Source organism: Osmerus eperlanus, chromosome 4 (genome assembly GCF_963692335.1).
Source record: "Osmerus eperlanus chromosome 4, fOsmEpe2.1, whole genome shotgun sequence".
In the NCBI taxonomy this organism is placed as follows: Eukaryota; Metazoa; Chordata; class Actinopteri; order Osmeriformes; family Osmeridae; genus Osmerus; species Osmerus eperlanus.
The window spans coordinates 5,586,515-5,612,117 of record NC_085021.1 but is presented as its reverse complement, the minus strand read 5'-3'; the positions used below and the strand labels follow the sequence as shown (position 1 = coordinate 5,612,117).

At 45.7% G+C, this 25,603-nt stretch overlaps 3 protein-coding genes across 4 annotated transcripts in view; 1 reads left to right on the top strand and 2 right to left on the bottom strand.

Moving 5' to 3' along the window:
• Window positions 1–1,686: 1,686 nt before the first annotated feature.
• LOC134018206 (interleukin-17 receptor B) lies at window positions 1,687–5,161 on the bottom strand. 2 transcript variants are annotated; one of them, XM_062458087.1, is made up of 8 exons: window positions 4,979–5,161; window positions 4,611–4,739; window positions 4,219–4,334; window positions 3,908–4,049; window positions 3,667–3,708; window positions 3,472–3,519; window positions 3,148–3,240; window positions 1,687–2,993 (listed from the first exon to the last, which is right to left on the bottom strand). In XM_062458087.1, the coding sequence occupies exons 2-8, from the start codon at window positions 4,666–4,668 to the stop codon at window positions 2,290–2,292; spliced, it is 1,203 nt and encodes a 400-aa protein (XP_062314071.1). In that variant the 5' UTR covers window positions 4,669–4,739; window positions 4,979–5,161; the 3' UTR covers window positions 1,687–2,289. The 2 variants fall into 2 exon arrangements, with proteins under 2 accessions (XP_062314071.1, XP_062314072.1); XM_062458088.1 differs by having other exon boundaries at window positions 3,908–4,045.
• Window positions 5,162–6,015: 854 nt separating this feature from the next.
• Window positions 6,016–11,755, top strand: chdh (choline dehydrogenase). The gene is made up of 7 exons (XM_062458323.1): window positions 6,016–6,844; window positions 7,047–7,198; window positions 8,116–8,245; window positions 8,368–8,502; window positions 8,741–8,883; window positions 9,937–10,039; window positions 10,495–11,755. Exons 1-7 carry the CDS (start codon window positions 6,091–6,093, stop codon window positions 10,911–10,913), a joined length of 1,836 nt encoding a protein of 611 aa, XP_062314307.1. The 5' UTR covers window positions 6,016–6,090; the 3' UTR covers window positions 10,914–11,755.
• Window positions 11,756–11,813: 58 nt separating this feature from the next.
• The window catches only part of LOC134018405 (voltage-dependent L-type calcium channel subunit alpha-1D-like), a 49,582-nt gene continuing 35,792 nt past the window's right edge, over window positions 11,814–25,603 (bottom strand). The window contains 18 exon segments of the mRNA XM_062458325.1: window positions 11,814–14,373; window positions 14,748–14,933; window positions 15,125–15,259; window positions 15,539–15,660; window positions 15,896–16,050; window positions 16,168–16,308; window positions 16,775–16,801; window positions 17,179–17,597; window positions 17,975–18,091; window positions 18,410–18,546; window positions 21,131–21,232; window positions 21,454–21,556; window positions 21,963–22,059; window positions 22,148–22,275; window positions 22,713–22,872; window positions 23,103–23,194; window positions 24,941–25,006; window positions 25,221–25,349. Coding sequence (XP_062314309.1) covers window positions 14,086–14,373; window positions 14,748–14,933; window positions 15,125–15,259; window positions 15,539–15,660; window positions 15,896–16,050; window positions 16,168–16,308; window positions 16,775–16,801; window positions 17,179–17,597; window positions 17,975–18,091; window positions 18,410–18,546; window positions 21,131–21,232; window positions 21,454–21,556; window positions 21,963–22,059; window positions 22,148–22,275; window positions 22,713–22,872; window positions 23,103–23,194; window positions 24,941–25,006; window positions 25,221–25,349 — 2,604 coding nt within the window. The 3' untranslated portion in view covers window positions 11,814–14,085.

The window sequence follows — 25,603 nt, the reverse complement described above, 5'->3', positions numbered from 1 at the left end:
ACCAACTATGAGATCCATCCATATTCTGGAGAAAGGAATGCCCTTAAATCAAGAAACTCACCTGAGATTCACTGTAATTCTAGTACCATTTCAGGCAGTATATAAAAGAAAGAAACAGTGACCAAAATGTCTACAGCTCCTCACTCACACAAGTTTAAATGCGTCCAATAGTCTGTAAATCTTAATTCTCATTTAGGTTATTTTTGACTGATGAGGACTTGCATGCTATTTAGGAAACAATGCTTAGAACTAAACAGATCTAAACAGATCTATTCAACCTTTTTGTTCTTGCAGCCAAGCTGATAGTGAAGGATTTTAAATGTTGTGTCTATTCCAATATGTAATGATAGTATTCAATGACACAAATCTGTGTTCTAGAAAGAGTGGTCTGGAGTCGCAGAGGTCCCATAATATCAGCTTAATGCAGCAGTTGGAAATCAACAAGTACAGAGCTCTGGGGTTGTCTACGTTTCCCTACCTGCAACAGAGTTTGGGCTGGTTCACGAAGTCCAACTGGCTATCTTTCCCTCCCCAGCATATATTATACAGTGCAATTAAAACAGAAAGACGAAAAGAGGGTTGAGCTTGTTCTCTCGTGCATCAGGGAGTTGTTCTTGCCTACGCGTCCCACCTGCTCGGGTGCCATCTCCACCCGGTTTCAAGGTTGTTTCTGAAAATGAAGAGATAGAGACACAAAGAACAGCCTGCTTCCCCCACCCAGTGTGAGACACCATGTTTAAGCCTGAGCACACTTCTAAGTTTCATAAGACATAACTTTAATAAGCACAATACATAACTTTAAGACATGCATCCTTCATAAAGTCGTACAAACATTGTTCCTGTTGTTATATTCACTCATGCACAGTGCCCGTGATGCATTCGGTGATTAAGATGCCACAAATATTAATAACTGGGATTATAGATAGTGCCGTGCCCGATATGCAGCTGGTGATTACAGTTCTAGAATTGTACTGTAATGTATTATACATTCTTTAATAGTGAAACCACTGACACATATTTTAACTTGACCTTGTCTCAGGTATTACTCCAAGGCTCTGGAAGCAATGAATGGAACTGGAAGACTGTGGCTTCAGACTTTCTTTGCTGCCTTCCTGGTTTAAAATGATGTGACCAACTGTATGAACATATATTAGACACATTGTTCAACCCTCTTTGGTGACCTCTCTTAAGCCTTTGAAATGTTAAATCAGGCACTGCTTATTGGTCGGGCTCAGTCTGACTAGCTGTTGTGGAGACAGGCCCAGGTCAGGGAGACCGCCCAGCCCACTCTCTTAAAGCAGCAAGGAGAAGCTTACCTACAGAACAAGCCAAGACGACAGCACCACACCAGAACGGTTCTTTCGCCAAGATAATTGTACCCTCAGAGTTCGACCTGCACTTTCTGATCGAAGACAAGTGTTCAACGCTGACAAATATGTTACTCTCCAATAGAATCAAATGTAAAGTATCTGATTATAGAGGTTTATTTACTTTAAATCAAATGTATTTGTATAGCACTTTTTAAAAGCAATGTCACAGAGGACTTCACATCCTTATTTACGCAAGTACGAGTAAGTGGCCACTTGCCCTTTCCTTTAATCATCTGTGGTGGCTAGCTTTTTAGCCGAACAGGTGCAAAAGGATGAACGCAGGGAGTCTGTCCAAGTTTTCAGATGCAACGGCAAGCTTTTATTGATCAAGTCAGAAAGGCAACATACGTTAGGTCTCTCCGAGCACAAGATAGAGAGCCTACTTAACAATTGAATACAGACAGCATTTATAGTGCACAGAACGCCTCTGATCTAAATGGCAGTTTAGCCTGCCATGGTGTGATTATCTTCTAAACCCCTAAAATGTCAGTTTGCCCTGCCCTCTGTTCTTCGTACAAGATCTGAGCTCTCGTGGGTGCCTCTCGTTATCTCTTGTGAGCGTTTAGTAAATATGTGATGTTCTCTCAGTATCCTACTGAGAGGCAAAATGTCAAGACAACCCTATATCGTGGTGTTTTCCACCCAGCTTAACCTGAGGTGTCTTACATCCAGTTTTCGGCCTACGACACATCCATGTGTATGGGTTTGTCAAGACATTGTCAAATTGAGTCAAATTGCTTCTTATAGAAAAAGGTTTGTCCACTTGCATGCCAATTCTTAAATACTGAGACATTGTCTATGTATATGACTGTCTACCACTGCAAGTCCATGCAGTCTATAACCCTCACTAAAACATGAAACAAAAGTATTAAAATACAGCATGGGCTGTATCAAGTGTAAGCCATAACGTGCTCAAAGTTTATATATTTTCCTTCATACAATTCAGCTCTACTGAGACGCCTAACTGCGACTGGGAGAAGTCTGGTTGAGTCCCTAAATATCTCACAGCATCGCTCAGCTTGTTTTTACGGTGTGCCATATCAGCCCCAGGCCTTCCCAGGCCTGTGGTGAACCTCCCCATAGAGCCTTGCTGCCTGTGGAGCTGCCTGCACAGCTTTTCCACATCCTTCATCAGACAGAACTTTCTGCAGCCCCTCAGCTCCACAGGAACGTCACTGCTCTCCGGGGCTTTGCCTAGGTGCAGCACCCAGAACTTGTCTATCTGGCCTGGGCATAGCGCCTGGCTGGCCAGCATATTCAGCACCAGGGGAAACAAGTCATAGGCTGCTGCAGTTGGGACATTGGCCAAGTGTCCCAGCCTGGAAGGGGGTGCACAGGGGGCTGGGTTATGGTTATACGGCGGACAGACAACCAGCACTCTGTCCGCCTTGTTGGCCTGCTGAGCCAGCCAGCGCATTGGGCCCATCTCTGCTAGCAGGCCACGCTGCCAGAGGTCGATGTCCACTCTGCAGCCACTACCCAGCAGGAACTCTGCCAGAGACACCACTGCGTTCTGGAACACAGAGTTCTCAGGAGGGTAGATCACCAGGACAGAGACGGGTGCTTGGGGAGTATAAGGCAGTGGCAAGGAACTATAGCGGGATGTTTTTCTGTAAACTTTATCTGAGAAGGACCAATGACAGAGAAGAAAGATGGGGTTAGTCTTCGATGTTTTTTTGTCTGCTTAATGAATTGATTATTTAAACTAATTATATATATACATGAAACAATATACATGATTTAATAAAACAATGGGGGGTGGGGCATAGGGACTTACAGAGGATGAAGCAGACCAGAGCTAGCAGGCCAGCCCCAGAGCCCAGAATAACCAGCAGGGAGCCTGCAGACAAACTCTCCAGCTCAGCTGTCTCTACAAACAGAGTAAACTCACCTTGTAATCACCACCGATGCCCAAACTGGAGCACATGAGCTATACAGCTAACCCTAACCTTGTCTTATACCACACACGGATAATATTCATGGACAGCAAAGTGTCAGAGAGTGTGTATTCAAAATATTACTGGCTAACATCAGTGAATAGATGTGATTCATATCAGAAGGATCTGTTCATGTTGGATCCACTGTTGGTTCATCTTCTCACCTGAAGAGGGCATCACACTCACAACTGGGGTGGAAAGGCTCTCCTCACCTGCACAGAAGTGTCTTCTCATACACATGTGCAATAGGTTTGAAAATAAATGCTTGATGCAAGAGAAGACAAATCTCTACCGCTACCCCAAAGATATTTGTGCTTTTAACATAGTTTCTTCACTTTGGTTATACAGGTAAGTCTGACCTGGCGTTACGAAGCGGCTCTGCTGCTCATCTGGCAAGTGATCTGCATGGGAGAGAGAGAGGGAAGTCTGGTAATAAGACATGAGAACTACAACCTGAGAACTACGCTAGCTTCTGTTGTGTTTGAAACAGTATGACACATTTAGACAAGGTCAGCTAGAAACTCTGAAACATCATGTGATATTAGTTTAGTGTTTGTATTGTCCCACTTTGAAGAAAAACTCAAAGATTTGAAAACTCACCAGGGATTTGGGATTCTACATAGTTTTTATAATCCATTCTTCTATTCGTATGTGGTGGGATGGGAAGATTGTAGGCTGTAACGTCAATTGCGTTGCCTAACTTCAAATTGCAGTCAGTCAGCAGGTGATGGAACCACGCTTGCTTGGGGAAAGATGGATGTATGCTATGTTATGTGGTGTGGTGTGGACTGCAGAAACATCAATGACTCCCTTATATGCCTTTACACTAATGCATCATTAGAAGAAATACAAGCAGAAAAGGATCTGGCAGTACTAAGCCCACGTCCTCTGCATGCCAGATGTAAACGCACCTGCGTGTCATTCCTGAGGCCCACGGTGTGCAAACGTGGGTGATAGCGACAATCGAATTTGTACATAGATCCAAATTCTATCGTCAAATGAGTCCCTGTGAGATATTGGATGCTATCTGAAACACAGGATGAAGACCATTTGCTATTTAGCAAGACAATTGTAGATATCTTCAAATGATAATAATACAATTCCTTACACAGATATATTATCCTAAGCTACTTACAAAGGGGGACTTGAACCTGCTACCTTTTGATCTACAGTCAAATGCTCAACCACAGAACTATTAGGCCTAGATATCATATGTAGGGCCCGATTCTATTGATTCTAACATGTTAGTAACTCTATATAGTCTAATATGATATTGAGGGAATTCTGAACGAACAGGACTTACTGTCTATACTGATGGCCCAACTGATATTGAGTGTCCAGCAGCTATGTCCTCTGAGCATCACAGGGACAACGATCAGGGCATTTATTATAGACGGATTGATTTCATCTTTAAAAAAACCCTCTGTTGGCCCTAGAACAAAGACACAAAGATTTGTTTTAAACGTAAGCACCTAGGAGATCAGAATAAATTCCAGAATTCCATACAAGTAGGCTCACACATCTAATGGATTTTGAGAAGGACAGGATCAGATCACATACCCTTGTGCTCATTACATTTAACTGTCTAAAGAAAATAAAGTCGTTATTATGACATGAAACACTTGGTCTTCAAATTATGTCAACATGTAATACATTAGGAATATAACTTACAACTTCAGGGGGAGTCCAATGAGAGGCCACCACATTTAAAAGCAGCAACATGCACAAACTCCACATGATTCTAACACGCTTGACAAAATTACGATTAATGGCCAAAAATAAATAAAGCTGAACAGTCCCGATTGTTCTCTCAGGGTATCCACTACAGAGCAGAAATTGTTGACCGCTGTTTTGTACACGGCCAACCGTAAACCCCGCCCCCTACTCGGCAACCCTCCTATCAGCGGTTCTTTCCGTAAAACTGTTATAAAACTGGTGAGCGGTAAGTGAAGCTTTTGTCAGCTGTTTATTTAACTTATTTAAATGTGAAAACAGTCCTTGAAAAAATAAGTTGTGTCTACAGAGTGTCAGCTAGTCCTATAATCGGAAACGTGTGTCTTCTTATTTCGTTAACTTTATCATATGTGTGAAGCGTTTTCTTTTTCAGAGGCCATCTATGACATATGCACTTCAGCCCGAACGTTTGCTTATTGACTTCCGTGCTATTATGTGATCTATGTAATATATATCTGTAGAAACAACTCGTCGTTTTAGTGTATGGCTTCTTTTCCCCGTTGTTGTTAAGATTTCCCTTCTATTATATTTGCAAAACTTAGCAAAACTGATGTGACGCCCCCTCATGCCCCACCTCTTGTCTACTGTAGGGAGGTTGCGTGGTCTGTAGTTCATTGAGCAATAATACTTCTGGCTTAAATAAATTATTACATTATGACAACATACACAGACCGGGGGCTAGGCCTTCTGATTATCATTTTGGCCTTCTGTCTGTGAAAATACATTAATATTGTTTAGTAACTGATTCATAACATGTTCACTGTTTTTGTTGGAAGGTCTTTTATGGTCATTTTTAATGTCCCCTACTGGATAGCAAGGGTACTTAATAAAGATAACGTTTCATTATTCATATTGTGTCTGCCCCACATAGTAGTACAGCCTGTCAATAAACATACTGTTTATGATCATGTTGGTGTTCATATTTTCTTTGTGAACAATGTAACCTTGTGTGTGTTTATGTGCTTGCAGGTGTGCAGTAATTTTGCAGGTGCTCCTTTGATGTTGGGAGAGGACTGTATTTTTTTAGGACAACACTACCAGGAGTCAGGATGCTTTCTATGGCTGTGCGAGTCAGAGTCGGCATGGGGGTGAGAAGGTGTTTGTCCTCCTGGTTCCCTGGGCCTTCTGTTGCCTCAACCTGGAGGCTTGCCCCCTCTTCCTCCTCCTCCCTACGACACAGGAGCACTACCGCAGCCAATCAGAGCTCCCCAACCCCGTCGTGCAGCTACATCATCGTGGGGGCTGGGTCAGCGGGCTGCGTCCTGGCCAATCGGCTCTCGGAAGACTCCCAGGAGTCGGTGGTGCTTCTGGAGGCAGGGCCGAAGGATATGTTTCTCGGCAGCAAACGAGTGTCCTGGAAAATCCACATGCCGGCAGCGCTGACCTACAACCTGTGTGATGAAAAGTACAACTGGTACTACCACACGCTGGCCCAGGAGCACATGGACCAGCGGGTGCTGTACTGGCCCCGGGGCCGTGTCTGGGGCGGGTCCTCCACCCTCAACGCCATGGTGTACATCCGGGGCCATGCCCTGGACTACGACCGCTGGCAGAGCGAGGGTGCGGAGGGTTGGGACTACCAACACTGCCTGCCCTACTTCCGCAAGGCTCAGTTCCATGAGCTGGGGGAAAACCGCTACCGTGGGGGCAGCGGGCCGCTGCATGTTTCCCGGGGGAAGACCAACCACCCGTTACATCAGGCCTTCATCGAGGCTGGGCAGCAGGCGGGGTACCCCTTTACTGATGACATGAACGGGTACCAGCAGGAGGGTCTGGGGTGGATGGACATGACTATATATAAAGGTACCAATGGATGGATGAATGGATAGGTGGGTAGATGGATGGACATGATGATACATAAAGGTACATTAGGATGGATAGATGGATGGATAGATAAAAAGAGGGATGGATGAATAAATGGATATTGTCATGCATAAAGACTGGACAGAGGGATGTGTGTGACAAAAAGGCCAGATAGATGGACCCGAGTTTGTGCCCCTAACAGGAAAGAGGTGGAGCACTGCCAGTGCGTACCTGCGGCCAGTGCTGAGCCGACCCAACCTGCAGGCTGAGGTGCGCTGCATGATCACCAGGGTTCTGTTTGAAGGGAACCGGGCTGTGGGAGTGGAGTACCTCCAGAATGGACAGAAGAAGAAGGTAGGAGGACCAGAGGCTTGTTGTGGAGGTAGATTAGATAGATTTATAGATAAATAGATGGATGGACGCAAGGTTTTTCTAGCCGCTCTGGATAAGAGCGTCTGCAAAATGACTAAATGTAACCAGACTCTCGTACATTTCATTTGTACAGAGAGTCTGGCCTCGCTCCATTGATAAGCGTTGACTTCCTTGTAGGCGGGTACTCTGTTGAAGTTTAAAACTATTGGATCTGCCCAGAGCCACGCTAGGGTTTTTCCTGCATAGATAAAAATTTTGGCGCGCGCCAAAGCCTTTTTCCCGAGCGCCAATGACAAATCCCTAGCGCCAAAGACCAAAAAAAGTCAGCGATGAAGAAAAGAAAAAAGAAAATCTGTGTTCATCACGCGTGCAATGCATGTCAGCGAATATGTTCTCAATAGTATGTTTCAAGTAGGCTACAGCCGAACCCTTGTTCTGTTTTGATAAATAGTTGTCGAGTTGATAAGCGTGTCTTCTTGTCTGATCAATACGCAACTGTGAGGTGCGCGAATGGACAGAGCGGCCAGTAAACTGTCGTTCCGCTGCGAGGGCCAGCCCAACGTGCACGAATACACCTGTACAAATGCAAATGAAATTTCCACTCAAAATGCTGACAAAAGTTTGATTTACGATTTCCAACGCAGCCTCCATTGGTATTCTTAACCTGTAATGATAATATATAGTGCAGTGTTTCCTCTATGGATACATTTCTGCCGCCACGGTGGTATCAGAAATCAGGCTGTACAAAATTTTAGGCCTCTATCAGCAGTGATTGTTAGAGTGCATGTCGGAGAATTGCACTGACACACGCTTCACTTCTGACTTATTTATTCATTTATTTAACTTATAGCTAATGTCAGCCTTATATCCCCCCCCCAAACACCCTACCTGTTTGTCAGCTGTATGCTGATAAAGAGGTGATTCTCAGTGGGGGGGCCATCAACTCCCCGCAGCTGCTGATGCTGTCAGGGGTGGGCGATGCAGACCACCTCAGGCAACTGGACATTCCTGTGGTCCAGCACTTACCAGGTAACCGACTCCACAGGAAAGTCATTATCTCAGCACACACACACACACACACAATTATAGTACACCAACAATGATTAAGCTACAGATCCATTTTGACATGGTGTGTGTGTGTGTGTGTCCAGGGGTTGGTAGTAACCTGCAGGACCACCTGGAGCTGTATGTGCAACAGGAGTGTACCCAACCCATCACACTCTACAAGGCCCAGAAACCCTTCCACATGGTGCAGATAGGACTGGAGTGGCTCCTAAAATTCACTGGTGAACCCCTCTATCTCGGCTAATGGCATGTCCCTTTCAAATACGTAGGGTTTGATTTAGTTTACTTAATGCAGTGAGCCTAAAGACACCCCCAAACTGAAACCTCAAAGGCACTTTCAAAGTTGTATTTATAGAATTCGAGTGATTCAGTTGTTTATGTTACAGTCATTTAAGTGGTGTTCCTTTGCTTCCTGATTTGGAACTTGCTTGTTTGTGTAACCATGGTGACTGCCCCCAGGTTACGGGGCCACGGCCCACCTGGAGAGTGGGGGGTTCATCCGGAGCCGAGGGGGTGTGGCCCACCCAGACATACAGTTCCACTTCCTTCCGTCGCAGGTCATCGACCATGGCAGGGTGGCCTCCAAGATAGAGGCCTACCAGGTAGGCCTCTATCTATGTACCTTAAAGATGCTGTAAAGTGGAATTGAAAATTCGTTTTAAGTTCATCACACCACAGAAGAATGTGTTGTTAACTACCCATCCAAATTCGAAAAAATCACCGACAAGTGTGTCTTCTCTGCCTGATACTGGGGGGGCGTGTCGCCTGAAGGAGCTGAAGCTCCGCCCCCTCGAATTTATTGAATTTAGCAACAACAGCAACACTAGCTAAATCAATTGCAGATATCAGAACAGACCTACCTGCAGTCTCTGAGTGTTTGATGTGTTAATTACTTTGTCTTTGCATCGTACCAGCTGAGTAACAGAATGCAACCGTCTGTGATCTGATGTAGATAGGTGGGTTTTGCCCCATCTATACAAAACCTGAGCTGAAAACGGTTGAGAAACTGTCGAACTAAGTTTTTAGAGCTTTACACATGCTTTGCACATGCTTTCAGCAACTCATTTCATACTTATATAATTTACTGAGAAGCAAATCATGGAATTTGCTTTACAGCATCTTTAATGCATGTTCCATGTTATTTTGCCTTTTTGTAGCTTTGATTGGTATGTTTATTAGCTTGCGCATGTGTGAGTTTGACAACGTTTATCTGGTTCCTCAGGTACTCAAGTACGTTCCCACAAAACAGATGTCTGGGTTAGAGACGTAGCTTTTACCAATCACATACTCAGGAAGCAATCAACCAGTTCCTCAGAAGAAGTTCATGCCCTAGTTATTGTTATCTAATTCGCACAACACCTGCACAGTATTTCAGTGGAATACAATGGCGTGACTGGGAGATAATGCCAGCTTCTATGAACATAAGTATTCTACAGAATTTCCCAGTAAAGTAAACCTGTAGTGGAGTGTGCTTGGGCATGACGCTAATTCTGAAGCACCTGGTGGGAAAGAATCTGTGCTCTCTTTCTCAGAGAAAACAGACACAGGTGTTTGTGACAGAGATGTCTTATTCACTACATATCTCTGACTGAACATAATGTCCAAGTGCACCACTCATCTTCTGACCAATCAGAGGCCATGTTGCTGTTTTGCAGGTTCACGTTGGACCAGTGAGAAGCACAAGTATTGGGTGGATGAAATTGAAGAGTGCCAACCCTCTAGACCACCCTCTTCTCCAGCCCAACTACCTCTCTACTGGTAGGGCTCCTACTTTAGACCAGGTGACAGGAGAAATGCTGATGAATACTATATACGTTTTTTATATATACAGCTCAACTCTGAACCAAGGTATTTGTGTGGGTTTCAGTATCATTAGAAGGATCTTTATCTCATCTAGAAAGACAAAATATGATGTGTGCTTTCATTTCTTGGAAACAGATAAGCACACATCCTAGACTGACAACAGCATCAATACCACTTTTACAGACACTAGGCCTGCTCTAGGGCCTTGAATCATGTCCACAGAGATTTCCCTCTGAAAGGTCATTTTAGTCAGGTTGAATATGTCTGAGAAACTGGCCCTAAATGCAGTTTAGTCTATGATAAGGGTGTAATCTAGGTCCTACAAGTCTGTTCTAGAACCCCTGATGTTAGTTGAGGGGAGCCTGCAGGAGAGGTCTCTGTCTTGATCTCCACCACTCTCCCTCCTCCAGAGATGGATGTGTGGGAGTTCAGGGAGAGCGTCAAACTGTCCAGGGAGATCTTTGCCCAGAAGGCTTTTGATCCGTTCCGCGGCGCTGAGGTCCAGCCGGGCCCCCAGATCCAGTCGGATGCGGAGATAGACGCCTTTGTCCGCCGCAAGGCCGACAGCGCCTACCACCCCTCCTGCACCTGCAAGATGGGCTCTCCCTCCGACCCCACGGCAGTGGTGGACCCCCAGACACGCGTGCTCGGCCTGGAGGGCCTCCGCGTGGTCGACGCCTCCATCATGCCCAGCATCGTCAGCGGCAACCTGAACTCGCCCACCATCATGATAGCGGAGAAGGCGGCTGACATCATCAGAGGGCGCCCGGCGCTGAGCGACATGGGCGTGCCAGTGTACCATCCCCCGACTCTGGAAACACAGCGGTAGGACACACACACAACTGGAGGCACAGAAATGGGACAACCACACACACTAACACACACCTGAGCCAGGAGAACCAGTAGTCTCAATGATGATCATGTACTAATGTAGATGTACAATATTCTAGATCTTGTTGAATATGTGATCTTAATTATTTATGCCTAGAAAAATGGTCCCATGCCCTCAGTGTTGCTCAAGGCAAAGATCAAACCTATATTTTTTCTACCTTCATGTTTACAATGAAATGAAGAATTATGTTTTGTGTTCAATCTCAGATTCAGTTATCAGTGTATCTAAGATTTATTTGATTTTATCAGGATGAAAGTAAGCTTTTATCACTAACTGACCAGCCTTGCCAGTGATTTAGCCAAGCACAAGTACAGCATTTGAAGTATTTTGACCTGTGTCATGTCAGTTTACACGTTATGTAAGCACAAAGCCGGAATATGTAGTTTGGAATTGTATGAAGCTTTTTAACTGATCTTATAATAACCTATATATACACTGTATTGGCCTGGACTGTTAGTAGTTATGGCAGTGAGGTAGTGGTGCTACCCCACTCTAGCAATATTTTAACAATTCCACCATTCCTCATTGTGGATTTTAATGAAGAAATATATAGTCTTGTATTCTCAGTCCTAGATTTGTCTCAATATCTTAATCCTATTCTAAATGTAATCTTAAATAAATAATTTACATCTCTCATAAACTAGCCTTTCCTAAAATCAATGTAATGTTTACGTTTTTGCAAATGTTTGATATTTGTCCAGGAGAACAGACAATGCTGTTTCTGTAGTGTTCAGTGTCACGGAGAGAGGCAATAAACTGATTGAGTTTGGGTGTTTCAATGTGTGTCAAGTATAAATGTCCCTGATATGTCATTAATATATCAAGTGGCTCCGCCCGACTGCATGCTAGGACTGAACCCTCAGCGGAAGAGTTTATTCAGTAATGGTCATTACAAAATTATTTTCAGCAGTTCATGGTATTTCCAGACAAATATTCAAGAGATTAAAAGCAAAAATGTACAAAAAAACTGGTAATAATCTTTTGGTACAAAATCTAAGAGGTACTATATCTGCTACAAAGTTGGTATCAGTCTTTAGTAATCTGTGAAAACATGGGCAGTTTAAAGAGCAGGTCTTCAAGTACAGTAAATCACTGTACACATTAATTCAGAAACTGTACAGATTTACATAGTGTCAGCAATATCCAAACATCGGTAAAACGTCAATAATAATAATATATCAATAATTGCACGTACTTGCTTTAAGTCTCTATTATTCAGCTCAACTCTGAACCAAGGTGTTTCACTATCATTAGAAGGATCTTTATCTCTCCATTTGTCTTTCTGACGAAATATGTGTGCTTTCATTTCCTGGAAACAGATAAGCACACATCCTAGACTGACAACAGCATCAATACCACTTTCACAGACACTAGGCCTGCTCTAGGGCCTTGAATCATGTCCATGGAGATTTCTCTCTGAAAGGTCATTTTAGTCAGGTTGAATATGTCTGAGAAACTGGCCCTAAATGCAGTTTAGTCTATGATAAGGGTGTAATCTAGGTCCTACAAGTCTGTTCTAGAACCCCTGATGTTAGTTGAGGGGAGCCTGCAGGAGAGGTGTGAACTGTGTTTTCATTGGTCAAGTAGTCAGGTGTTAGACAACAAACTCTAACCTAGACATTTAGTGTGCTTGATTTGCCTCAACCAAATGGACTGAAACAGAAAGCCCCAAAAGCAGATACTATGCATGCGAGGAACTCTGCATGCGAGGAAAGCCAAATCAAGTGCCCTTCTATAGTTATTTGACGTGTTGTATCTCTCAAGTTTACACAGCAGGTTAGAAAATGCATATGAACCTACACAGCACTTTTAGACACACCCGTATGTGAAAAAGCATAAAAGTACCTTTTGGTCTGATGTTGAAGAAGCCCTTTCATTGCACATTGATAGTGGACAATGTGGTTGCCACGACATTATTTAGTGTTCAGTTTACAACACACAATTAGAATCACAGTTAGAATCTCCTTCAGTGGTCCACAAGATCAATAATGTTTGTATAAAACCTGCAGGTTGTGTGTTGGCAGTGTGCTGTGCTATGTTGGTCTATTGTCAATCATTTGTATCGGTGACCAAGACAATGTGCAAACGAGCTTGTCCTGTTCTAAGGAGTTTCCCTGTATGCAGTAGAGATGGCATTACACCAAGTAGAAAAGCAGCTCTTGTGCATTCTAGAAACCAGAATGACTGGGATCTGATCTATGATCAGAAGAACTACTCTGGTTCTCACACATTTGCCACTTAAATATGCAATCTACTGTGACAGGGGAAGGCAGAACATAACAAAAGTAGAATATCATTGTCGTTCAATATAAATAAATGATCTAACCCACACCACTGGGGTAAAAGGTCCTATAAATAAATAAATTACAAAATATAGGTAATCTCTTTCGAATAAAATCGGAAATTCTTCTAAATATATCTACATCATGAGGAGATTTTCATCAAAAGCAACCTGACAGTGTGTGTGTTATTCCCTGTAGAGAGAGACAGTGTATGTTCCATGTGTGCCTGTGTCTCCGTTCAGTAGACTTGAGTCTGGACAGAGTTGACTTCCGAGGTTTTGATTCACAGTTTCACGTTGTGGTTTGAACACAACAGCTTGTCAGTGTCCACCTGATTTAACAGACTGGCAGGGTAAGGCAGACAGGAGGCAGGGGCAAGGGCAGGGAGCAGTGGGGAGGGAGGGTGGAGGGTCAGGATTCAGAGATGGAAGGGGGGAGGGGGCAGAAGGAGGCTGTAGGGGGAGGATGGGACGGAGGGGGGGGACTGGGCTGCTCAGGGGATATGTCTGAGGAGGGGTCAGAGACATCGTTGTTTCACTGATATGTGATTTCCCTCTGGAACCACTGAGAGGATCGACGCCAAAGATACAGCCCAGCGCAGGAATTCTCCAGAAGCACCTGTCCAAGTGTGACAAACCAGAGTCCCCTGTGGGCGGAGCTTTCCGGTGTCACTTCCTCCTTCAGTTTCTCTATCGCTTCCTTTGCTCTATCACTCAACTGCCCTCAAGCTGGCCGTGTTGCAATTCTTCACTCACGGGAAGAAAAAATGCAAGGCACTTTTGATCACCTGTGTGAGTGTGTGTGTGCTGTGTGTGTGAGAGTCACTGCTATAGGGTGGTGATGCATATCATCTCGTCAGTCAGGTCCTCCTCTCCCTTCCCCCCCGAGTCCCCCTCCTCATCACTGTAGTCATGGAGACCACGGACCCTTACGGCCGCCAACGAGTCTGTGACCTCCGACCCCGCTCTGTTACCCAGACTGCCGTTCAACAGGTTGCTTGCGGCGCTCTCCATCTCATCGATGGTCAGCTCGCAGGCGTCCGCAATCTCATGCTTTGTCGCCGCCACAAACTTGGGGTCTTTGGCGTATTTTCCCAGGCCCTCTGAGATCAGCACCTGGCAGGAAACACACAGCACTGTTAGGGTCCTACCAGTCAGTAGGCTGGCCTCACCCTGGCCTTACTGTGCACTTACTCTGGCCTCATCCTGGCCTCACCCTGGCCTCACAAGGGCCTCACCCTGGCCTTACTGTGCACTTACTCTGGCCTCATCCTGGCCTCACCCTGGCCTTACTCTGCACTTACTCTGGCCTCATCCTGGCCTCACCCTGGCCTCACAAGGGCCTCACCCTGGCCTTACTCTGGCCTCACCCTGGCCTTACCCTGGACTCACAACGGCCTTACTCTGGATGATCTGACCAAGCTGGCCTCCTGCTTACAAACTGGCTTCCCTGGGCCCCTCACTGAGATGTGGAACTCGAGCAGACTCACGGCCTCCACCAGGCTGTTGGCACTGCCCCTTTTCTGCTGGTGCTGCTGGCGGTACTCTGGGGGGATCTGCAGCAGGGAGGGGGAGTAGGCACGCCGCAGGGGCACCTCGGGTGCGTCGCTGTACCAAGAGCTCCTGCGGGCCGTCCCAGGAGGGCTGCTCACACTGTCCTGCCCCCGCCAGTCCACCTGGAGGAGACACGCACATTAGACCGCTGACCACACAGGCACACACGCATACACTGGAAACCCACACACGCACACCAAAGCTCAAAACAGGAAAGACATACCCACAGACACACAGAAATGCAAACATACAGTTTCTCGCTCACACTCGCACGTATTTGTACATTCAAAACAGGTTAAGCACACACACACACCTGGATGAGGGGGGTGTAGCTGGTAGATCGGTCTCGGCTGACGGGTGAGGCCGGGGGTGTGGCCCAGGAGCGCAGTGAGCGCGTTGGAGACAGATGCTGGATCCTACTGGCGTCCAGCCCTGCCACCGCCATCACCTAGGCAACCAAGTGGTCAAGTGAAGAGAACAAAAAGAGAGAGATTGTCTGTGTGACAGACTCCATCTGTGTCTGTGGGATCCTGTCTATGTGATCCTGTCTGTGTGCATGTGCATGTACAGTATGTATGCACGTATGTGCATATGAGTGTGTGTACTGTATGTGTGTATGTCTCTGTGTAGTGTACATGTGTGTAATATATCTATATGTCTGTGTAGTGTACAGTATGTGTTTATATATCTATATATATCTATAGTGTGTGTGTGTGTGTGTGCCCACCTGCTGCTGCATGAGGTGCAGGGGCAGGGCTGTGCGGTGGCGGCCAGATGGGGACAGGGGCATCTCCTCCTGACTGCTCTGTCTGCGTAGACACTCGAACGTGAAGGTGGGCCTGTGGGAACCTGGAGACACAGACAATCCCATGAATGGAGCTGCACCATTCAAGACATCTCAATTCCATGGGAATTTTTGGCAATGTCCGTGAATCAACAGGAATTAATAGCTCATTTGGAATGAGCAACAATGTCCATAGATGTGGATGAATAGACTAAATCTCTTCTGTGATGCTCCGCAGTGGCTTTGTGTTTCGTAAAAATGGCAGGAGTGTACTAGCAACAATAGCTGTAGCAACCTCACCCTGAGGTGTGGAGGGTAGCAACCGTCGTTTAGGTGACTGTCTGCCATCCTGGTAGATGGGCTGCTGATCGTCATCGTAGAAACAATCCGATTGATGGTAACCCGTGGAAGCTTCCAGATCGAAGTCTCCCTGAAGGTCCGGGTACTGAGACAGCCTGGCAACCATACGACTACTATTAATACTGCCCACAACTAATCATAACTAACCCCAACTGTATGAAAGCCTTCATGACATTCAACACGCCTCCTCTGGGTCGTTGTCATGGCAATACCTGTCTCTGGCCAGCATGATGTCATCCTCTTGGAACTCCTCTCCACTGAAGTACTCCCCAGACCCCCTGTCATCATCGCTGTCCCCGCCCCCCGGGTCCTCTCTGCCAATGGTGGGGAAGAGACCGCCCCCGGGCTCGGACCTGGGATCACAAGGTCAGCATTAGAGCACCTGGAGGTCAGGAAGACATCTAGACTGGCAACCACAAGCAGCAGGGGGTCAAGCAGAGCATCAAGTGCACAGGTCATGATTACAGCGCTAGAGAATCCTTTTTTTTAAAGTAACATAATGGAGGTCATATTATTACATAGGGGAGGGGATTTATAAAGAAATCCCTTGAATCTCCCTTTTTTTTTATTTAGGGGTGAGGTCTATAGGTCAAAAGGTCAAAGGTCCCTCTGTGGGTTTCGGAAGACTCCTGTGTACTGTACGGCTGTGGGGCTGACTAGAAGTACAGAGACCCACAGATCAGAACTGTTGTCAGAGCAATAATGCAGGGATCAAGCCACAACTATAGCTCAGCCATTGCAATATCTATATCGCTTATTAGTTCTATTGCTGTATGATAACCTTCAACCACACACATACACGTACACACACTAACATACCTAATGTAGGTCTCATAGTAGCGAGTCCTGGCCCAGGAAGAACACATAAGAAATGGATTTGGAGGATGAGGAGCAGAGGAAGAAGAGGGAAGGAGAAAGAAAAGGAAGAAGAGGTGGAGGATGGGCATGCAATGACAAAGACAAGAAAACACAATTCTTAAGAGATAATAACAACAACAAAAAACATCCAAACACATTAAACTGAGAAATGATCAAATGTATCATTTGGGTGTGTTACACAGATTAAAAAAAATATCAATGGAGATCGTCCATTGAAATGGTATACGGTTCGGACTGAACTGGTATACGGTGACCTCCAGGGTTAAAGATTGACCTGGTGAACCAGGACTTTTTGGGATTCGAGAACTACCTTTGACCTTTAGGGAGGAGGTCTGGACACTGACCTAGTGGAGTGGGACCTCCAAGCCGGGTCGCGGTCAGTGTGACCGTGGCTCAACCCGGAGGAGGGCAGGGCCCCGTTAGAGGAGGAGTGTTGGCGCTGGCGCTGCAGGGAGCGCTGTCTCCCAGGGGCCAGGGAGGGTAGGGTGGGCATGTTGGCATTGTTGAGGTTGGTGTTGGAGGATCTGTGGTGGGCGGAGTTGGGGTGGTAGTTGAGGGGGTTGGGGGGCTGGCGGGGGGAGCGGGGGTTGGAGGGTCGGGGGGTTGAGGTCCCGTCGGCCCTGGGCTGGTGGGGCTCCACTGAGGCGTGGATGGATGGGGGCAGGACCTGGAGGGGTCGCTGGGTGACGTTGGTCAGGAGGACAGAACCGCGCTGGTCGCCATTGACATGGTTGATGTGGTTACCAAACAGACCGCCATTTCGCTGGGGGAAGAAAAACAAAGGGCCTTTTCACAGCTGCATTCGCACGTGTCAATGTTGAATACATTCACATCTCGCCCTGCTGTTTTGAATGTTAGATATTTCGTTGTTATTTACATCTGTTGCGCAGAACAAACTTTTAGTGGTGTACACCTTAACAAAGCCGATGAACACAGCTGTGGAAGCAGTTTCGGAAAAATGTTGGCAGAGAACTATGACCTATTATGGTCTGTTTTGATCTTGAGCAAGCAGACTATCAGCTAGCAACCACTACCAAGCCTGGCGTCAAGCAGGCAAGCTGTCTCTCTACAGCGCTCTGCACCGGCCTCCATAGAGGAAGTGATGTCACAAAGGAAGTGAGGCGTTGATCGTTTTTTTACCCTATAAATCTCCTCGTCCTCCTCTGCGTTTACATCAACTAGCCCCTCCTCCTGGAGGTCACAAGATATGACGCGGCGGATCTCTGGGCCAATGTCATGCAGTGTGCGGAGACCGGCCTGCAACGAACCACGACAGGAGAGCAGCTGAGAGCAGGCAGGATACACACACACACATACATCCATTCACTCTTACACACACACACTCAAACTCTGCAGGTCCCATCTGCAGGTGGCAGCATGTCCTGAGTTGAACTAGCCAGGGAGCAGCTCTGGAAGTGTTGATATGCAGACTGCTGTGAACTAGCGCAGAGTCGTTTGGAACGCTCTAAAGATCACAGTTCGCCTGAAAGTCATTGCAGTTTCACTGGGACAGAAATAGGATCATTCTCGCCTCTGAGGGCTTCGATTGGTCGATCACGGCATCCGTCAACTCACCTGCAAGGCGATGGTGGAGTTGAGCCCTTCCCACGAATGCCGGCCCACTAGGCCTTGCTCCTTGCGTTTCCTGAACTTCCTGAAGTAGTCTTGTATCAGGAAGGTGGCATAGAACTTCCCCACAGTCACCTCGTCATCTGAGTGGATAGACCGCACACACACCTCTCCCGTCAACACAACTGCTGGGATATGTCAACAGGCCCAGAGCCATTCAACAGAAAACCAGAACTCCTAAGACTAGAACCCATAACCAGTGCAAATCACGATAAGAACTCCTGGGACTAGAACCCACAATATCTGGTATTTGAGCCTAGAACATTATACTAGAACCTCAAAAATGTAACTGGTACTAGAAACCATAACATCTCATACTAGAACCCATAACACCTGCTACTAGAACCCAGAACCCCTGAAACTAAAACTTAACCTGTCCAACCAAAAGGACTACACCAAGTCTATTAAAGGGACTGGGCCAAACTACATTACTATACACCATCCTACACTACTATACTACTATACATCATCCTATACTACTATACACCATCCAACACTACTATACTACTATACATCATCCTCTACTACTATACATCATCCAACACTACTATACTACTATACATCATCCTACACTACTATACACCATCCAACACTACTATACTACTATACATCATCCTATACTACTATACACCATCCAACACTACTATACTACTATACATCATCCAACACTACTATACTACTATACATCATCCTATACTACTATACACCATCCAACACTACTATACTACTATACATCATCCAACACTACTATACTACTATACATCATCCTATACTACTATACACCATCCAACACTACTATACATCATCCAAAACTACTATACTACTATACACCATCCTACACTACTGTACACCATCCTACACTACTGTACACCATCCAACACTACTGTACACCATCCAACACTACTTTACTACTATACACCATCCTACACTACTGTACACCATCCTACACTACTGTACACCATCCAACACTACTATACTACTATACACCATCCTACACTACTGTACACCATCCAACACTACTACACTACTGTACACCATCCTACACTACTGTACACCATCCAACACTACTACACTACTGTACACCATCCTACACTACTGTACACCATCTTACACTACTGTACACCATCCAACACTACTACACTACTGTACACCATCCTACACTACTGTACACCATCTTACACTACTGTACACCATCCTACACTACCCCATAGCACACTTCTACCTACTCCTACCTAGCTAAAAGGCATAACATAAGTGACACTGCCACAGTTAGCATTTGAAGCAAGCGAGAGCATGACTGAAATGCATTGAGCAGTGTACTGGTTAGAGGTCATGTTAGACACAAACACAGAAGTCTAGATGTTAGTGAAGCAGCAGCTGTGACCACAGGCAGAGGGCAGCGGAGTGGTGGAGGTCTAGGTCACTCAATCAAGCACAGCAGAGAAGTAGAGAGGGTCACAACAGAGAGGAGGGCGGATAGGGCAGAGAGCCAGATGCATGGAGAGATGAAGAGTAAGAAAGGATATAGAGGATTTAAAATTGTGATAGAGAGAGAAAAAGAGAGACTGAGAGAATCTCTAGTTCCATACCACCGGCCTAAAACAGAACTGCGTCAGAATGTTCCAGAGGCAGAACGAGAAGGGGGGTAGGGGGGAGGGAAAGGGGGCGGCACCCTGCAGACGGAGAATAAGCTGTGGAGGAGAGAAGCTTGAGAGCCCAGAAGAGGAGATGGAGAGAAAGAAAAATAGCGAGAGAGGCATTAGTAAACTAAACTACGGCATGCAAGGCAGTGTCCATGCACGCTAGTAGGCGCGTCAAAACAAGTAGCACAAGACAGAGAAACACTATTGGACAATCAAGGCTGAGACTAAGTAGTTAGTGTTGTTATCGCCCAAACACTTTGCAGCAGCATTCAATGCAGTGTGATGGGAAAACACAGTCTGTGTCAGGAAGAGGAAACAATATAGCAGATAGAAAAGATAATGGGGTTCAGTACATGGTTCAGTACATCTCAGCTATAGAATGTACACGACAGTCCGTAATGGACATCACTGTACAAAGAATCGAGGAGAATGTGAGCGAGACAGAAAGCCACAGAGAGAGAGAAAGTGGGGGATGGAAAAGAGAGCGAGAGACAAAGGACAGGAACTCTGACGAGATAAGATGAGTTTCTGAGAACAGCCAGCCAGGCATGAGTGTGTGAGGGTGTCCGTGAGAGAGGGTGTGGCCTGTGGGCTGTTGTTATCTGTTGTTCATGACCTGGAGTCTAACCTGTCAGTTAGTACTGGAAGTTAGGGTCCCAGTTTGGTCCTCAACACCACCCAGAGAGACACACAATAGCAGAGATGTGTTGTCTGTGTTTGGTGTGTTTTATTTGACATTTAAGCGACTGCTTTTACATCCTTTTCCGGACAGTATTTTCCAGAGAAACGATTTGGAATTTTCCGCACTCCTGTAACATGCTTTGCATAGCGGCAAACGGCATGAGCATGCTGTTGGTGTCAGTGGTCAAATTTGGCTATCCCTTTGTACACTGTGCTACCAGAGTACAAGTTCCGAGAAATAGAAAGGAAAGAGGAAGAAAGAGAAAGATAAAAATGTAAAGAGAGATAGAAACAAAGCGACACAGCGTGAAGTGACGCAGAGACACAGGGCCATTCCACTGACCGCCTGCAGGGGGCACCACTTGATCGAGCAACTTCATGCTGGTCCTCTTCCAGATCTTCTTGATCACGGCTCTCAGTTCCTCGTTCGCCTGGTCCAGGTTGCCTGGTAAACAAATGCACTTAGCGGACCCCAGTATTGGATGGCACCACACTAAAGCTTGCGGCAGCTGCAGTTACAAGTGCGCCGCCCTGTGGTCGAGAGTGGAGCGACACCACCATGTCTAATGCTGCTTGTTTCGTGTCTGATCTTTGAGAACCGCGGTGAGAGTGGGTGTGAATGGGGGCCAGTGGTTGTGTCAGTGTACACAACTTAGCCAGCCTCACCTTCTGTCTTTATCTTCAAGGCGGTGCGTACGAGGGCAAAGAGCGTGGCGTTGAACATGACCGTCCCATCGCTGTTCAATGGCATGTTCATAGCAACCAGTCTCTATGGAGGAGACGGCGGGGGTTACACGCATGTACAATGTCTGTGCTGTTTGTGAATTCATGCGTGTGTGCGTGCGTGCATGTATGTGTGTGTGCATCTAAACTAACTATCTTTGTCGTTATCCATGTCATTCCCCAGGACTGAATTACTGCTCCACTTTATTTGGCGATGGGGACTATTCATCCTGTGTTTTCATTTGCAGTAAATGAAAAGTGAAGTGCCCAGAGGGTAGAAGCTGTATGTTACTAATGTATGTTAGCTTGAATCACAGCTGCAGATTCTCACTGGAAACACTCATCAAGAGGTCATACTCTTCTCAGTGTTCTGACATGACAAATATTATCTAGCTGCCAACAAATAAACACAAGTTGAACGTTATTGTGTGTGTGTATGTGGGTGAACCCACCTTACAGGCCACTCTGTGAGGACAGAGTTTGCCGAAACCTAGAGGAGGCTGGATTCTCCTCAGCAGAGTCACCACGTCCAGGTGTTTGATCCTGCCCCTGAATCACACACACACACACACACACACACTGAAACCTGCACAAACACACTGATCTGTATGTGTGTGTGTGTGTGGTCCAGACTTACTTGGCCTCAGGGTCGTACTCTGACCAGATCCTTTTAAACTCATCCAGGTGATGGGGCCCGAGAATAGACCAATCCCGTGTCAGGTAGTCAAAGTTGTCCATGATGACAGCAACAAACAGGTTGATGATCTGAAAGACAGAGACACAGGCTCAAATCTATGTGTGAGACTGTGCGTGTGTGTGCACGTGTCTGGGAGGGGAGGGGGGGGGGGCATCCTAGCTAGGTTTGTGAGATTTGTATGTGCTTAATTTTTTTTTAACAAAATAAAAAATGGTTACAAAAATACAGTTTGATAGACTAGATACGAGTTAAATAGGCACAAACGTGTGTGTGTCGTGTGTTGTGCGTGGGTGGAGGCTTCCCTGTGTCCATAAGGCCTGGTGGTTTAAACCTCAGCATCCTGCCTGTTGTCCCCCCACTCCATCTCTTCCTGTCTCTCATTCTATCCCTCCTCTGTTTTCTTTGTCTCTTCTTTTCTACGAAAGAGCATTCTGTGTACACAGTGGTGCTCGCCAACCACATGCCCGGTGTGTGTGTGTGTGTGTGTGTGTGGGGGGGGGGGTACCAGGAAGGCACAGAGCATGTAGAAGCTGATGAAGTAGATGATGGCGAAGCCGCTTCCGCAGGTCTTCTCCTCCCCAGGGTTGTAGTCTGACTCTGGGTCACACAGCTTCCCTGGCAGACACGCCAGCATGATCTCCTGCCACGCCTCGCCCGTCGCACACCTGTACACACACACGCACACACACACATGCATACACACACACACACACGAATACACACGCATACACACACACACACGCATACACGTGTACACGTACACACATGCATACACACACACACTCATACAAATATACACACACATGCACCTCAACAACAGGAACCAACAAGATTTTATCTAAAAACAATAACAGGAATATACAGTAAACACACACACAAATACACACAAATATACCTAAAGAGCATGAGGACAGCTTGAGGAAAGGTCTGGAAGTTGTTGTTACGATTGATCTGTGTTCCATCCACCAGGGCAATCTTTCCAAACACCTGAAACACACACACAGGCAGCAATACAGCACTATAATGAGAAATTATGTACAGGTTTAGCTACTGGCTAGTACTGTTAAGTTCTGGCTAGTACTGGTAAGTTCTGGCTAGTACTGGTAAGTACTGGTAAGTTCTGGCTAGTACTGGTAAGTACTGGTAAGTACTGGTAAGTACTGGTAAGTACTGGTAAGTACTGGTAAGTTCTGGCTAGTACTGGTAAATACTGGTAAGTACTGGTAAGTAGTGGTAAGTACTGGTAAGTAGTGGTAAGTACTGGTAAGTAGTGGTAAGTAGTGGTAAGTAGTGGTAAGTACTGGTAAGTAGTGGTAAGTACTGGTAAGTACTGGTAAGTACTGGTAAGTAGTGGTAAGTAGTGGTAAGTAGTGGTAAGTAGTGGTAAGTACTGGTAAGTACTGGTAAGTACTGGTAAGTAGTGGTAAGTAGTGGTAAGTAGTGGTAAGTACTGGTAAGTACTGGTAAGTACTGGTAAGTAGTGGTAAGTAGTGGTAAGTACTGGTAAGTACTGGTAAGTACTGGTAAGTAGTGGTAAGTAGTGGTAAGTACTGGTAAGTACTGGTAAGTACTGGTAAGTAGTGGTAAGTACTGGTAAGTACTGGTAAGTACTGGTAAGTACTGGTAAGTACTGGTAAGTAGTGGTAAGTACTGGTAAGTACTGGTAAGTAGTGGTAAGTACTGGTAAGTACTGGTAAGTACTGGTAAGTACTGGTAAGTACTGGTAAGTACTGGTAAGTAGTGGTAAGTACTGGTAAGTACTGGTAAGTACTGGTAAGTAGTGGTAAGTAGTGGTAAGTAGTGGTAAGTACTGGTAAGTACTGGTAAGTACTGGTAAGTACTGGTAAGTAGTGGTAAGTACTGGTAAGTACTGGTAAGTACTGGTAAGTACTGGTAAGTACTGGTAAGTACTGGTAAGTAGTGGTAAGTACTGGTAAGTACTGGTAAGTACTGGTAAGTACTGGTAAGTACTGGTAAGTAGTGGTAAGTACTGGTAAGTACTGGTAAGTACTGGTAAGTAGTGGTAAGTACTGGTAAGTACTGGTAAGTACTGGTAAGTAGTGGTAAGTACTGGTAAGTACTGGTAAGTACTGGTAAGTACTGGTAAGTACTGGTAAGTAGTGGTAAGTACTGGTAAGTACTGGTAAGTAGTGGTAAGTACTGGTAAGTAGTGGTAAGTACTGGTAAGTACTGGTAAGTACTGGTAAGTAGTGGTAAGTACTGGTAAGTACTGGTAAGTACTGGTAAGTACTGGTAAGTAGTGGTAAGTACTGGTAAGTACTGGTAAGTAGTGGTAAGTACTGGTAAGTACTGGTAAGTACTGGTAAGTACTGGTAAGTAGTGGTAAGTACTGGTAAGTAGTGGTAAGTACTGGTAAGTACTGGTAAGTACTGGTAAGTACTGGTAAGTAGTGGTAAGTACTGGTAAGTACTGGTAAGTACTGGTAAGTAGTGGTAAGTACTGGTAAGTACTGGTAAGTACTGGTAAGTAGTGGTAAGTACTGGTAAGTACTGGTAAGTACTGGTAAGTACTGGTAAGTAGTGGTAAGTACTGGTAAGTACTGGTAAGTACTGGTAAGTACTGGTAAGTAGTGGTAAGTACTGGTAAGTACTGGTAAGTACTGGTAAGTACTGGTAAGTACTGGTAAGTAGTGGTAAGTAGTGGTAAGTACTGGTAAGTACTGGCTTCCCCCTGAGGGCTTCAGTATGTGGCTCTCAGGACTGGCTCGGTTACCTGCATCCCAATGACAGCATAGATGAAGAACAACATGGCGATCAGCAGAGCAACATAGGGAAGAGCCTGGGTGAGAGAGAAAGAGGGAGAGACAGTGAGAGAGACAGAGAGAGAGACAGAGAGAGACAGTGAGAGAGACAGAGAGAAAAGGGGAGGCAGGGGGTGAGAGAGAACAGAATGTGAGTTTGACATGTTTGACAGTGTGTTGACAGCAATTGGTTCTGTGATCAGACTATTTGTTCACACAATATCATAACTCGTTCCTGATTGGTCTGCTCACCTGGAAGGATTTGATGAAGGTCCACAGCAGTGTTCTGATACCCTCCCCCCTGCTGAGCAGCTTGACCAATCGCATGACTCGGAACAGCCGGAAGAAGGTGATTGAGATACGAGCACTGTCTTCCGTGTTCTGACACACACACACACACACACACACACAGGGAACAGAGGTGGAACACAGGCAGGACTGATATATCCTTTTCCACTATATAAAGCTACTTTAAGACAAGACAGACAATTTGTGTGTGCACGTCTGTACTTCCATTTTAGTGCCTTGTGCATTTGTGTTAGACATCCAAAAGTAGGCCATGCATCTCTGATATGTGTGACAGCAGAGAACGATACAAAAATACCATGGAAACACACTACACTTCAATCTCAGAG

What these genes read in the sequence shown, in the direction of transcription:
- LOC134018206 (XM_062458087.1), bottom strand. Translation starts at nt 4,668, where the DNA reads ATGCTCAGAGGACATAGCTGCTGGACACTCAATATCAGTTGGGCCATC. An exon ending in GCCTCAGGAATGACACGCAG is followed by an intron (nt 4,050 to 4,218) that starts GTGCGTTTACAT and finishes TCTTTCCCCAAG; the next exon opens with CAAGCGTGGTTCCATCACCT. An exon ending in GAGTGTGATGCCCTCTTCAG is followed by an intron (nt 3,241 to 3,471) that starts GTGAGAAGATGA and finishes CTCTGTTTGTAG; the next exon opens with AGACAGCTGAGCTGGAGAGT.
- chdh (XM_062458323.1), top strand. Translation starts at nt 6,091, where the DNA reads ATGCTTTCTATGGCTGTGCGAGTCAGAGTCGGCATGGGGGTGAGAAGG. An exon ending in GGACATGACTATATATAAAG is followed by an intron (nt 6,845 to 7,046) that starts GTACCAATGGAT and finishes TGCCCCTAACAG; the next exon opens with GAAAGAGGTGGAGCACTGCC. An exon ending in AGAATGGACAGAAGAAGAAG is followed by an intron (nt 7,199 to 8,115) that starts GTAGGAGGACCA and finishes CCTGTTTGTCAG; the next exon opens with CTGTATGCTGATAAAGAGGT.